The 16,052-nt window shown below is 36.2% G+C and overlaps 1 protein-coding gene across 1 annotated transcript; it reads right to left on the bottom strand.

Moving 5' to 3' along the window:
- Positions 1 to 1,287: 1,287 nt before the first annotated feature.
- Positions 1,288 to 10,574, bottom strand: LOC146725332 (uncharacterized). Its single transcript, XM_085496424.1, has 12 exons — positions 10,319 to 10,574; positions 9,670 to 9,813; positions 9,269 to 9,399; positions 8,364 to 8,435; positions 8,151 to 8,246; positions 7,168 to 7,256; positions 6,672 to 6,774; positions 6,403 to 6,505; positions 4,300 to 4,407; positions 3,214 to 3,309; positions 2,362 to 2,460; positions 1,288 to 2,166 (listed from the first exon to the last, which is right to left on the bottom strand). Exons 1-12 carry the CDS (start codon positions 10,527 to 10,529, stop codon positions 1,937 to 1,939), a joined length of 1,482 nt encoding a protein of 493 aa, XP_085352550.1. The 5' UTR covers positions 10,530 to 10,574; the 3' UTR covers positions 1,288 to 1,936.
- Positions 10,575 to 16,052: the final 5,478 nt, after the last annotated feature.

Raw genomic sequence — 16,052 nt, 5'->3', positions numbered from 1 at the left:
GGTATATTGTGTTTATTTGATCATACCACTTAAGAATAACACACACACACACACACACACACACACACACACACACACACACATACGTGGATTGCTATATGTTGTGAGGACTAGGTAACAGCACCCCCCATACGAGGACACCATTTTCCCCTGTACCTACTGCCATAAAATTAAAAAACATATCATCAAATCTATTAAGGATATGCCCTGTTTACGCATTTTTAGAGTATCTCAAAATTTTGCTGACCTGGTTTTTCCTATGCCACAGAGGACAAAATTCCGAGGACTGTGATTTTGTTGCGAGGACAAGGAAATTTCAGGGGGTGTCACTCATAATCTTGTTGCAAGTCCTCGGAAAACATGCAAATAAACAAGATATTTCACTGCTCATCTAAAGCAGAGGTAACTGTTTCAAACATAAACCATTCAAGGCGATGACTTTTGGATTGTTTTTTTTTTCTAAAACAGAAATAATTACACTATATTCCTTTTTAATTAGAAATGATTGCAAGACAATCCTTTTATATTCCATGTAATGAAGTGACTGTATATATTGTTGCCACTATTCATTGATATTCTATGCAATGAATTGACTGCATTTATTGATGTCAAAATTTTCATTGATACTCCATTCAAAGAAGTGACTTTATTTATTGATGGCAAAATATTCATTGATATTTCATTCAATGAAATGTCTGCATTCACTGATGACCCCAAGAATCTCCCCTCTAGATCTGCCACTGAAAATATTCATTCATATTCTCCATGCAATGAAGTGACTGTATATATTAATTTCACAATATTTATTGATATTCTATGCAATGAAATGACTGTATTATTGTTCGTAAAATATTCATTGACATTCTATGCAATGAAATAATTGCATTTAGTGTTCGCAAAATATTAATTGATATTCCACACAATGAAGTGACTGTATATATTAATGTTAACTATTGATAATCAGTGTATTTAAGTGACTTTATTTTTTCCAAACCAAAATATTCCAAGTAATGAAGGGACTGTATTTATTGTTGCCAACTTTTTCATTGATATTCCATACAAGGAAGTGACTCCATTTATTGCAGCCAACATTTTCATTACAGAGAGGGTAACCTCATACTCACTTTATTAGTACATGCTTCACACAGAAGTCAATACTGTTGTTTTTTAGCATATTACCAAGGCTGAAGTCATTCTCAAATTTCCAAATTATACACATATAAAGTGAATGTTTCAAACATAACTAAAACATAATCTCTACATAATAAATCATTACTGAACATAAAATTTGTTTGAATACCTTTTTTTATTCTTAATGGTACACACTGAATACATGTACATTAAAAAAATCAGCAATAGTTACATAAAGTAAATGATATCATCACAGCAAATGTCAATGGTGGATAGGGGGTGGAACGACAACAAATTATCAAATATTCAGGTTTTAATATACATGTATGAGGGGCACACAATGAAACCATCCATACTTAAACACTAAAAATATGGCAATGCTGCGTGATGGGATGGGTTGTTGTGTGCCCAACAAGTGTTGAACAAGGTGTGATACAGGTTTGTGAAACTGATATAACCATCTTTTAGAGCCCAGGTTTCATCATATTGTGAAGCTTTGAAATTATGTTCATAGTTTATCTATTCATATGCAAACAAGTTTGATCTTGCATACTGTTATTACCTATAATTGAAAATTTATCTGCTCTATTTGAAGTGCATCTAGACAAGCACATAAACCAAAATTAATTTATACTGGATCAATATAAATTGACTTGTTTTGACCATAACCATATATGAAAGCACATGCTAACAGAAGCATTCAAGACACATGTAAGAAAGATGAAACTCATTCTTGCATGTATTACATATTTGATAACCCACCCCCCAACCAACTAAATGGCATACAGAAGACCTGTAGCCAGAGTTAAGAATAATGCTGTTTTGACTTTGATTGCCTTTTATATGTTGTTATCAGATTGTACACACAATACTTTATGTTTTTCCATGACCTGCTGGCCAGTACTTGATTCTCTTTCAGACAGTTAGTACATTCAATCTTTCCAGGAACTTTTAACATTCTGATATTTCTCATAAAATAGTTTTTAACTATTGTCCGTTCTTCTGTGGTCCACATCTTTTTCCCATCACTCACACCTAAGCACAAGAGAAAATGTAATTAAACCAAAAGAGGTCCAAAAAAACTTAGTGCATGGAAATAAAACTGTCTAGTATTCAAGACTTAATGATAGCAAGCAATGTAGAAACCACAAGACAAATTAATTTTTAACTGAGAGAAAATATATATGACTTCGTGCTTAGGAAGGGAATACAATCAATCAATTATAATACCTTTATCAGGTTCTCTCTGTAAATAAGCTTTCTTAGTTTCTGACTGAATAGGGTTATCTGTGGAAGTTCTCTTGTTATACAGTGATGACATGATTACATCTGGAATAAAAATAACACAAATCAAGGCAGTTAGTAAATGAAGCTGAAATCACAAGTAATGGAGCACTGAAAACAAACCCAAAAGAATGACACCCTCGAAGGTTTCGCACACTATACTTTGTCTACATTCACTAAGAAAGTACTTTTTTGTTGCGAGCAGTTCAAATTTATGAGTTAAGACGTTATTCAGGAAATTTCTCCCAAACAAGCATGAATACTCTACTCCTATAAGCAGGAGATTTTGATGGAATGCAACAACTAATGATACTTTCTGCAGAAAACCCATTTACCAGACATTATTTAGCAATAAGAGGTCAAGTACTAGTACAGGGATGTGTTCAATGAGCGAGATGCAGAAAAAAAACATTATTTAAGAGGCCATTTCCATCCATTATGGCAGCGAGAAATCCATTATTTCAATTATAATGCCCAAAATGTAGTGATGTGCTCAAGAAAAAGGACAACAACTCTGTTGTTATTGCGTCCTGACTTTAACACGTTCACAAACAAATGGCATACAAAAACATGTTTATAGGTAATTTTGCAATTAAAAAGACCAGGATTTTCTAACTTAAACGACCAGTAATGGATTTGTTGTTTAAACAATCTTCACAAGTGCGGACAATTTGGTATATTGCTGATCTTTTTTGTGCATTGTCCTCAAGCACTACCCTGTTATTGTCTGATAATGTTACAGCATCTGGTACTGATCAACCACACGATAACTAATAAGAGATAAAATAAAAACAATACCTTCCGCTGATTTTTTCTTCTTTTTTGGTGAGGAATCACTGGTAGAATATGTGGAGGTTCTTTTATTAGAAACTTGTGTCTTGTTCACAGCAAGATCTAGATTTGAATTAATAGATATAAAAATATAATTAAAGAAAATTTAATGCTGTTTAATATTAATTGTCATTTTATCATTTCCCATGATAAATATTGTGGTGGAATACAATTTCTGTAGGTATGGGATGGGAAAATACTGATATAGAGATAACAAGCAAAGCAGTGACCGTAGACTTGAAGAGAACGTACACAAGTGTTATTATGACAAGTGTGTAGTGTAACTTGCTGAAAACTTGGTCAGAATAAGTAATGACTTTGCAAAGACTAAAAATTACGTGACCAACTAGGACTGAGTAGGAGAAATCGCCTGTACAGTTGTGTTGACTAGAGTGATATTTAACACATTTTATAGCAAGTCACTGTCAACATTGTTGGGAGTTTAATAGTTATGGTGTACTCACTTTGAACCAACTTGGAATCCTGACTCCAACAAGTGAGGATTGACTGGGGATTTGTAGATGTGTGTACCAGCCACAGAAAGCCGATACCAGCTTATCTGTCACTTGACTATTGTAGGGGTGCACCCATAGGAAAGCGGATTGAACCAGACCATTAACGTCAATAAATTCCTACATTGTTAATTAGTTGGAATAATACTGGTGTACTTTGGATTTAACACTGGTACCAGTGGTAATCGCACAGGAGGAATGGTTAGAGGACTCTATTGACCGGGTAATTCAACTAAGATAGCAAACCCCTAACTCAACCACAGACACCCAAATGTGACCCTGGTAATCTGAGAATAAGCTTGTTGTAGACCACTCAGGAGACCCTGTGGGAACCTTATCCACTGAACCAATAAAGTGCTACCAGTGGTGTTAGGAAAGCTGACTCACCGCTGACTTATTTTATAACCGGTGGCCAGTTATTTAATAAAGTGCTAGAAAATATTTCTTGGACGAGTTGTTTCAAGTTAAAATTGCAACTGAGAACACAGATTAGTTACAGTTAAAAATAAGTTTAGTCCTACGGTAAGGGAAATAAAATTACCTTCAACAGATTTCTTCATAGGTAAAAGGAAATCCGTCTTCTTAAGTTCTAGGGATGGAGTATGCACAGAAGCTCTCTTTGACATGTGCGTCTTAGAATCTTCTGAAGCTAAAAATAAAAAAAAATACAATTTTATCAGAACAATCAATATGGCAAATGCAATTAATTTTGAACAAAATTATACCATGCATGTCTAGAAAACAGTTAAACAGATAAATTGATGTTATATTCAGTTGTTATTTCAAGTATTGTCTTTGTCCCAAATACCAATGAATCAAATCACGTTCAAGAATTCAACAAGTCATTGTCAATGACACGTCCCCGTTCCGTTCATATTTGAGTGACATATACATTCAAAGCAGATCATGACCGAAATGCACCTGCATATGTACAACACATTGAACAAAATCCATCCATGCATGACTGAGATCCGGTTCTGGAATTGGGAAAATACATGATTTTGATGCATTTTCGGCCTTAAAATGGCCATCATTCAGCTATTGTTAAGCGGATCATGAAACAAACGCACATATCTATTTGTGACATGATGTATCATCTGTGTGTGAAGTTTGAACTTGATCAATCCAGACATGTCTTGGATACGGATCCAGAACTGAATTCTTTAAAACAAAATGGCCACCAGTCGGCCATTTTGAACTTGATCTGGAAAAAAAATGACGTGCATCAAGGTCCTATTATGTTTAATGTATGTACCAAATTTGAACAAAATCCGTCCATGCATAACTGAGATCCGGGTTCGGAATGGTGAAAATGTGCGATTTCAACCTTAAAGCGGCCGCCATTTGGCTATCGTTAATGAAATCATGAAACAAATACACATACATATTTGTGACATGATGTACCTTGTGTGTGTGAAGTTTGAACTTGATCAATCCAGACATGTCTCGGATACGGATCCAGAACTGAATTCTTTAAAACAAAATGGCCGCCAGTCGGCCATTTCGAACTTGATCCAGAAAAAAAATAACGTGCATCAAGGTCCTATTATGTTTAATGTATGTACCAAATTTGACTGAAATCCGTCCGTGCATAACTGAGATCCGGGTCCGGAATGGTGAAAATGTGCGATTTCACTGCATTTTCGGCCTTAACGCGGCCGCCATTTGGCTATCGTTAATGAGATCATGAAACAAATGCACATACATATTTGTGACATGATGCACCTTGTGTGTGTGAAGTTTGAACTCGATCAATCCAAGCATGTCTCAGATACGGATCCAGAACTGAATTCTTTAAAACAAAATGGCCTCCAGTCGGCCATTTCGAACTTGATCCAGAAAAAAAATAACGTGCATCAAGGTCCTATTATGTTTAATGTATGTACCAAATTTGACTGAAATCCGTCCGTGCATAACAGAGATCCGGGTCCGGAATGGTGAAAATGTGCGATTTCAATGCATTTTCGGCCTTAAAGCGGCCGCCATTTGGCTATCGTTAATGAGATCATGAAACAAATGCACATACATATTTGTGACATGATGTACCTTGTGTGTGTGAAGTTTGAACTCGATCAATCCAAGCATGTCTCAGATCCGGATCCAGAACTGAATTCTTTAAAACAAATTGGCCGCCAGTTGGCCATTTCAAACCCGATCCCCCCCCCAAAAAATATGACGTGCATAAGGTCCTATTATGTTTAATGTATGTACCAAATTTGAACGAAATACGTCCATGCATAACTGAGATCCGGGTCCGGAATGGTGAAAATGTCTGATTTTGATGCATTTTCGGCCTTAAAATGGCCGCTATGCGGCTATCGTTATCGGATCATGAAAAAAATGCATGTGCATATGTCCCATATAATGTGTGATGTATGAGTGAAGTTTGAACTTAATCGGCCCATGCATGTTCGAGATACAGGTGATCACGGACGCACGCACGGACGCACACAGGGCAAAACATAAGTCCCCGTTTTCGGACTACGTTCGAACGGGGACTAATAAGCTCACTTCAGAAATATGTTAATCACATCATGAAAAAAAAAACTTTGTGAGATGATCATACAGAATTTGAGTGAAATAAGTACAGCCATGACTGGGAACTGTAAAATGTCTCTCATTATGTCTAAAAATGGCAGCTTACCTGCTTCTACAATACAACGTGATATATCTTCTCTAAATTGCACTATATTGTCCATGTCATACATTAATTTTGTAGACTGTCCATTAGCAAACTGCTCTGCAAACTGAAAAGTAATATGACATTATCAGCAATAAAATAAACATTGCTGTCGATACAACGGCCTGATATATGATACATACATTGAGAAAGTACTGTAAAACCATTTATTTTCACTGACATTTAATATATCACTATTTTAATTTTAAATGCAGCTGAAAGTCCATAATTACCTTGATGACTAACACACCACATGATACAGCATCATCTTGCATTGTATGATCCACTTTCAATATAGTATAAGTACTGACTTCACCCTTCTTACTTGCATAATTACTAAAAGATAACAGATATTTTAGTTGTTGAAAATGAAAAATCTTGTGCAAGAGTTAGGTGCATTTTTTGTGTTACGGTAAGTAAACTATGGCACGTAGGTGGCACAGGATCCTACTGATAATTTATAGCAAACACTTGTATCAAGAATAATACTTGAAGTAGGAGTGCATATGGATCCAACCTTATCCAATTCTTGGTAATTTGTTCCACAACTACATGTATGTCATATTTTGTTATAGCAACAAAACACTCTTGGGGACATAGTTATGTTCAAACAATAACTACCTATTTCTCATACTACAGTATATCCCAGAACTTTGAGTTAAATTAAAAATCTACAAAATTATGCAAAAACAGAAAAAAATTAATTATAATTGAACTCTTCCTACTTACTTCCAATTCTGCTGAATTGTCACCATTGTCTCTTTACTTTCACCAGTAGAATTCAGATATATTATTTCATGACTTTTTTGCTTAACCACCTGTAAAGCATTACAAAAATCAATTCTCATATTGGACAGAAATAAACTAGTCATTGAAAATGACACAGTCCCCGTTAAATATTTGAAAGTTTTCTTTGTGCTCGTCATATTAAAGCAGAGGGGTTGTCGCGAGCGTGTCCTTGAAACTTGAGTTCCAAGTGGTGTATACAACAGATTGTTTATTTACATCAAAACACGTGTTCCGTGTAGTAGTAATATGGCCAAAAATAAAAACAGCCGTTATTCTGCCATCTTTGATCTGATTATGAAACACACTTGATATGTACGATGTATGTGCCAATACGAATGAAAATGGTACATAAATTGTGGAAATATAGTAGTAAGGCCAAAAAGTCAAATGGCTGTCACAATTTGTCATGGACATGCATCCTAACATGTATAAAGTAAATGTATGTGCCAAATTTGAATGAAAACTGACAGAGCACATCCAAGATACCACATAAAAAAACAAAACAAGATGCAAAATTCAATTGATCCAATTGCAAAATAAATCGTCATGGACATGTATCTTAGCATGTATAATCTATGTACCAAGTTTGAATGACAACTGACAAAGCATGTCCAAAATACAAAATTTTCAAAAAACAAGATGGCTGCTAGTCGGTCATTTTGAATCGAATCGCTGAACCACTGCATGTGCATATGTCCCACATAAGATACTAGGCACATGCAAAGAATTAACATAATCGGTCCAAAGGGATTCTGAGATATGACTCCGGACGGACGGACGGATCATCCGAACGGGGACTAATAAAATTGTTCAGTACTGATGGATTTATGCAAAGGAAATGGAAAACAATTATACAAGAATTTTAGAGTCAACTGTAAAATTGAAAATGGTGCCTGAATTATTTACAGTATTTTACAACTTACCACAAGTGTCCAATGTCCATTTATTATGCCAGAATTAGTTGTTTCTCCACCTTCAAACATAGCACCTATTACCATCTCATACTTGGAAAGATTTATCTGTAAATACATTGTATGCATTAGTAATAATACACATGACTAGTAACAATTGTTGCTAAATGGAAGAAACAAATTTCCACTAGCTGACTAGTCTGGAAAATATTAAATGATAATTACCTTTTTTGGTTTGGCCATTTCACCCTTCAAACAAATAGATGTCATTAAATTGTGGTCAAAAAAAAGAATGGCCTGAAAACAATATAAAATTACATTGTCAGCAATGAAATAAAGGAGATTATGTTTAATGATAAGCAATGAATAAACTGTGGCAACAAAGCATAACAGCAGACACCAATGGAGGAAATAAGTACTAAAAAACTGTTGAAGTGCACTACACTTTGGATATTATGCACTAATGAAAAAAATATATTTCAATACATAAACACTGTATTTTACATAATATTCACGTCAGATAGCATCAGAAAGTGATGAACAGTGCATGAATAACTCAATCTAAATAAATAAAATTCATTTCGTCCGATTGTGAATGCTCAACACAGACCTGACAAACTTTCATAGAGAATGGTCAATCAGAATGCATCTTTAAATAGTAGCACAAATTATTAACAGATTATAGGAGTTACTCAAGTGACTTATAATCTGCCATGCTGTTATGTTGACAGAAAAGAGAATCAGAGAGACCCACACTCCACAATCATCATAAACAAACACAGACTAAATAACACAAATACCAATGGTAACCAGTCAAATATCAAATTACAAAATCAATATTAGGGAAAATACAACCAAATATGTTATCATACCAATTTAAGTTTGATTGAAAGTGACATTGATATGTGAACAAAGTCTATCAATTTTGAACAAATTATCACAGTCAGGGTCAGGGATACCCTGTACCAGAATATCTACAAGAAAAACAAGATTTCTTTCCATTGAGCAGCAATAAGTAAAAGTTTACCAAAATCTTTATCATTCAGTATGCAATTAAATCTTAAACTCAGCTTCCCAATTCAGCCATCACCATTCCACCTGTTCAGAACCTTTCAACATAAAATAAATACCTTTTTCTCTCTTGTGGCAATATAAATAGCAGAGTTCACAATATCATCTGACAGCTGTTTTTTATGGCCCAGGTCCAATATACTGTTCTTCATTATCGAGTAGGGCCCTACTTTCATTGTATCTACATCACCTGTAAAACAACATAAACCATTCAAAAACCCTATTACAATAAATACTTTTTCTATCAGGTTGATGTGGTTGTATCTTGTAGATCTGTATAAGCATCAGTGGCAGTCTTTTTCAGATACGCATGTTTACCTTCACAACATCTTCAACTAATGGAAGAAATTTTGGCATGTTCCTCTTCCTTTCATTCATAGTATTAAGTGCATGTAAATACTGAACACCAAGTGCCTTAGGAAATGGTGAATTAAACTGAACACTAAATATATGAACAAACCTTTAGAAACATCTTCATCATCAATATGCATACATTTGTCTTGTAGTTTTCCATTTATATCTGTATTATTATTATTCATTTCTTGAAATTCCTCATCTTCAATGATATTACCAGTATTCAGTAGGTCTTCATTCTCACATTCATCTATAATTCACACAATTTTGAAAAGTTAGTAAGCCAAATGACAAATATCATACGACTTATTTCAATTCTCGTCCTAAGACAGTGCTCAAAGAGATTACAGCATAACTACTGCAAAGATTGTTCAGTGTCATTGATAAAAACTATTTCCTGAACAAATACTAACCTAATATCAATACACAATAGACTGTTCATTCTATCGGTCATTCAGGTTTTTCTGCTGGCATATACAAGGGGACAATTTTTGTTGTTATCTTTAACAGTGTCAGCAAATACTGATAATCGTTGGCTAGTGTATATTTGATACTAATAGCAATTCCCCATAATCATTGATTGAAATTCCATCAACAAATTCAGGCATTTCAATTTAGGGAAAGGTGACCAGCCTATATGCTAGTTCCATATTTGACATACAACTAAAGAAGGTGACGATGATTGAGTAAAAACAATAGTTGGAGTGTCATAGCAGTGAAACGCAGAATTTATCATGGGATAAAACACTACTCACCATCTATGTTGATTTCTATTTCATCAAGTCCTTTGTTCTTGAATTCTCCAATATTTCCTTTCTCAAATGCCATCAGAATTCTGCTGACCTTTGCAATTTGTAATGTATTCTGTGGAAGTCTGTAAAACTCTCGATGGACTCTTATGTCATGTCCCAAAAATCCAGCAAGGATGTCTTGCTCATTGTCCTTCAAATTGAAGATTTGTGACATTGTAGCAATTTGTTTCCTTAAATTTGTAGAGGTGAACCGTTCAGCATGTTCAATGCCACATTTTGTTACAAACTTTCTCAGGCATACTGTTGCACGTACTGGGCGCAGTGAGTTTTGTAAGCACGCAAAAATGTATGGATTTGCCACATTGACTTCAACAGCTTTTCTTTTTTCGATAAGTAATTTTATCTGATTACAGTGATCCTTGGTTAATAGAACAGGCACATTTCTTCCTCTTTTGCCTTTTATTTCAACTCTATCAATCAAACGACACAGATTTTGCTCCCAACTTGTCAAAGATGAACCAGCTTCTTGATTGACTCCCCTTACTTCTTTAAAATCTTCTAGAAGCATTCTTTCCATTTCCCCACTCCTCCTCCTATTGAATAAAATCAATTGGGCTAACGTTATCTCGCTCAAATTCTTCCAGGTTGATGTGGTTGTATCTTCTTGTAGATCTTTATAAGCATCAGTGGCAGTCTTTTTCAGATACATGTTTACCTTCACAACATCTTCAACTAATGGAAGAAATTTTGGCATGTTTCTCTTCCTTTCATTCATAGTATTAAGTGCATGTGAACTTATCGACTGTGCCCACTGTATCTCACACAATTTAAGGAATTTCTTAGCTGCTAATTCGTTGGTAGTCTTCATTTTTGATTGCCTCAGCCATGCAGATTGTAGTACATTTCTTCAGAGAGTGACCCAACTTTAATGCGAGAGAAGGTTTTCCAAGAACTCTATCATCAAGGTTATAGTCTGCCAACTGCTGTGTTGCCTGGATTACAATTTCAAACTTTGAAGGATGAATATATTCTTTTAGGGAGGATGCATTTTTCTTACTGATCTTTCTAAGTTGTATTAGAAGTTTTGCAAGTTCTCTCATTTTCTGCTTCACGTACTGAATCTTTGCAGATTCTGTACCAACTTTCATATATTCCCTGGATCCAAATTCTATGATAAGATCATCATTTCTTGCAATTACTGCCACTTCATCCTGAGTCATTTTAGATAGCACTCTGTCTGCCATACCCTCTGTAACATTATCACTATGTGGTAATAACATTCCTGCTACTTGTTGTATTCTTCGGTGAATTATTTTTGGTGTTGCATTTTCAAACAGTTTGACAGGACATGTCTTGTTGTGTTTATACAGTTCTGCTTTGATGAACCAACCCAAACATTCAGGACAAGGGAGATACTGCGATACAGGAACTGTAAATGATGGTCTTCTGTATGGTATGATATAGCCATATCCATCTTTAAGTATTTCAACATTATGAGCATGGTTGCCTTTATTTGTCAGTTTCTGCCATAAAATTTTCCTTTCGGTACTTCCCTTTCTGAAACTTAATGCATAGACAACATCTTTCTCTGTACTGTGTTTATTCTCAAAATGCCTTGGTAACTTTGGATATTTGTTCATGCAGTAAACACAGTAAGCAAATTTGTCCCATTTTCTTTTCCTATTGGAATTATTTGTTGTTTGAACCTGCACCGAGGAAGGATTCACAGAACTGATTTGGATGTCATTCTTAAGATTCTTTGTAGTAGATGATGTACTAGGCAGATTTCTTTTTTCTGAAGACTTTACAAACTCCATGCTCATTTCACCTGCAGAAGTATTTTGATGATTCTTGTTTTCTTTCCCATGAAACTTTGATGACAATGGTGACACAGTATTGAATTCAACGGACTCACAATCCGACAGATCAGGAACAATGATACTATTGGAACAATTATCACTACTTTGACAGATAGCAGCTGATTGGCAAGCCTTATCTTTGGGGCTTATGCTAGATTTCATCCATGGCTTGTCATTTCCTGTAGTTTTCACATCACTGATACTATGCATATCTAATTCACAAGAAAAAGATACATCCGACTCACAATCTGAATTTGGTTCATAAGTAGGGTCAGCATCAGAATCGTCATAGTCTTCTTCAAAGTTTTCACTATCATTTTCATCTTCATTGTCATGAGTAGCTGCAGTTTTTACTTCCATTGAAGGATGTGTTTTAACCTTAGTTTGTACAGGTGTGAGAGGCCTAACTTTAACAACATTTTTACTTCTATCCCATTTAGATTGCAGAAATGGAAAAGAAATTTCAGAATCAGAAATGTCAGATTCACAGTCTGATTCCAAAACAATGTTTGAATCATATTTTTTAAACAAGGTTGATGATTTACGTACATTTTTACAGGAATTAATATAACCTGGGGTGAGAAATTCTTCTGGTGAGGTTATAAATGGCAAAATGACTCTTCTTTTTAATGATTTTGTCTTGCCTCTATCTGACCCACCATTGACATCATTATGTACCAAACATGATTCTGGTTTCAAGTTGCCACCATCTGGTTCACTTCTGGCAGTTAAAATACTGTTCTGTAAGATGAATGATCCTGAATTCAAATTGCCACTATCTGGTTCATTTCTGACAGGTAGCACACTATTCTGTATTATACACGATTTTGGTCTCACGTAGACACCATCCGAACCATGTGCAATATACGATTCAAGATTCACGATACCACCATCTGGCTCAAACCTGCCAGGCAATATACATGCTTCTGGTTCTGAGTTGCAACTATCTAGTTTACTTCTGTCAATCTGCGTGAAATGTGATTCTGGTTCAGTGTTGCAGTCAACAGATTCACTACTGGCATTGTGGGTAACATGTGACTCTGGTTCAGTGTTGCAGTCAACAGGTTCACTACTGGCATTGTGGGTAACATGTGATTCTGGTTCAGTGTTGAAGTCAACAGGTTCACAACTGGCTTTGGCATCATTGTGTACCAAACATGATTCTGGTTTCAAGTTGCCACCATCTGGTTCACTTCTGGCAGGTAAAATACTGTTCTGTAAGATGAATGATCCTGAATTCAAATTGCCACTATCTGGTTCATTTCTGACAGGTAGCACACTATTCTGTATTATACACGATTTTGGTCTCACGTAGACACCATCCGAACCATGTGCAATATACGATTCAAGATTCACGATACCACCATCTGGCTCAAACCTGCCAGGCAATATACATGCTTCTGGTTCTGAGTTGCAACTATCTAGTTTACTTCTGTCAATCTGCGTGAAATGTGATTCTGGTTCAGTGTTGCAGTCAACAGATTCACTACTGGCATTGTGGGTAACATGTGACTCTGGTTCAGTGTTGCAGTCAACAGGTTCACTACTGGCATTGTGGGTAACATGTGATTCTGGTTCAGTGTTGAAGTCAACAGGTTCACAACTGGCTTTGGCATCATTGTGTACCAAACATGATTCTGGTTTCAAGTTGCCACCATCTGGTTCACTTCTGGCAGGTAAAATACTGTTCTGTAAGATGAATGATCCTGAATTCAAATTGCCACTATCTGGTTCATTTCTGACAGGTAGCACACTATTCTGTATTATACACGATTTTGGTCTCACGTAGACACCATCCGAACCATGTGCAATATACGATTCAAGATTCACGATACCACCATCTGGCTCAAACCTGCCAGGCAATATACATGCTTCTGGTTCTGAGTTGCAACTATCAAGTTTACTTCTGTCAATCTGCGTGAAATGTGATTCTGGTTCAGTGTTGCAGTCAACAGATTCACTACTGGCATTGTGGGTAACATGTGACTCTGGTTCAGTGTTGCAGTCAACAGGTTTACTACTGGCCTTGTGGGTAACATGTGATTCTGGTTCAGTGTTGAAGTCAACAGATTCACAACTGGCATGGTGGTTAACATGTGATTCTGATTCTGTGTTGCAGTCAACAGGTTTACTACTGGCATTGTGGGTAACATGTGATTCTGGTTCAGTGTTGAAGTCAACAGGCTCACAACTGGCTTTGACATCATTATGTACCAAACATGATTCTGGTTTCAAGTTGCCACCATCTGGTTCACTTCTGGCAGGTAAAATACTGTTCTGTACAATGAATGATCCTGAATTCAAATTGCCACTATCTGGTTCAGTTCTGACAGGTAGCACACTATTCTGTATTATACACGATTTTGGTCTCACGCAGCCACCATCCGAACCATGTGCAATATACGATTCAAGATTCACGATATCACCATCTGGCTCAAACCTGACAGGCAATAGACATGCTTCTGGTTCTGAGTTGCAACTATCTGGTTTACTTCTGTCAATCTGTGTGAAATGTGATTCTGGTTCAGTGTTGCAGTCAACAGGTTCACTACTGGCATTGTGGGTAACATGTGATTCTCGTTCAGTGTTGAAGTCAACAGGCTCACTACTGGCAATGTGGGCAACATGTGATTCTGGTTCAGTGTTGAAGTCAACAGGTCCACAACTGGATTTGTGGGTAATATGTGATTCTGGTTCTATATTGCAACCACCTGGTTCACAACTCGCATTGTAGGTGCCGTGTGATTCTGGTTCAGTGTTGCAGTCAACAGGTTCACAACTGGCATGGTGGTTAACATGTGATTCTGATTCTGTGTTGCAGTCAACAGGTTTACTACTGGCATTGTGGGTGACATGTGATTCTGGTTCAGTGTTGTAGTCAACAGGTTCACTACTGGCATTGTGGGTGACATGTGATTCTGGTTCAGTGTTGTAGTCAACAGGTTCACTACTGGCATTGTGGGTAACATGTGATTCTGGTTCAGTGTTGAAGTCAACAGGTCCACAACTGGCATGGTGGTTAACATGTGATTCCGATTCAGTGTTGCAGTCAACAGGTTTACTACTGGCATTGTGGGTGACATGTGATTCTGGTTCAGTGTTGTAGTCAACAGGTTCACTACTGGCATTGTTGGTGACATGTGATTCTGGTTCAGTGTTGTAGTCAACAGGTTCACTACTGGCATTGTGGGTAATATGTGATTCTGGTTCAGTGCTGCAGTCAACAGGTTCACTACTAGCATTGTGGTTGACATGTGATTCTGGTTCTGTATTGCAACAATCTTGTTCACAACTCGCATTGTAGGTGCCGTGTGATTCTGGTTCAGTGTTGCAGTCAACAGGTGGTTCACTACTGGCATTGTGGGTGACATATGATTCAGGTTCAGTGTTACAGCCATCAAGCTCAACACAAGCAAGTAAGGCATTACTGTTCATGACACATGATTCTGATTGTTTGTTTCCACCACCAGGAACTTTTTTCTATAGATAAAGAAATAATCCAATGTGATTTAGGTTAAGCATACATCTTGCAATAGTGCATTGATAATTATAACTGTACACCAGGAACTAAGTGTATTGCAAATAGTACCTAAAGACTTGTTTTTCCCAACTTATTCAGAGAGATTACAAGATTACAAATTTAAAGCATATACTAATTAGATGCATGATATTTATGTTTGTCACTTCTCTCAGGTACAGACACATGTGCTTTCTGTGTTACTACTGACACTAATCTACACCAGCTGATATGAATACTATTTTGCACATTATTCTCAAAACAAAAAGCTACCCAAAAGCCAAAACATAAAAAATCCAACTGTGTAGATATAATACAGATTAAATATTTAATAATATTCAAAAGATAGAAAATATGGGCA

Source organism: Saccoglossus kowalevskii, unplaced genomic scaffold (genome assembly GCF_978046115.1).
Source record: "Saccoglossus kowalevskii unplaced genomic scaffold, keSacKowa6.1 SCAFFOLD_397, whole genome shotgun sequence".
In the NCBI taxonomy this organism is placed as follows: domain Eukaryota; kingdom Metazoa; phylum Hemichordata; class Enteropneusta; family Harrimaniidae; genus Saccoglossus; species Saccoglossus kowalevskii.
Note: the sequence above shows the minus strand (reverse complement) of the source record. Positions and strands in the feature narration are given on the sequence as shown.

Excerpts from the sequence above, each read along its gene's own strand:
- LOC146725332 (XM_085496424.1), bottom strand. The coding sequence starts at position 10,529 with ATGTCACAAATCTTCAATTTGAAGGACAATGAGCAAGACATCCTTGCT. Across the intron at positions 8,436-9,268 it reads TTGCCACAAGAGAGAAAAAG|GCCATTCTTTTTTTTGACCA; the intron begins GTATTTATTTTA and ends TATTGTTTTCAG. Across the intron at positions 4,408-6,402 it reads ACGTTGTATTGTAGAAGCAG|CTTCAGAAGATTCTAAGACG; the intron begins GTAAGCTGCCAT and ends TTTTATTTTTAG.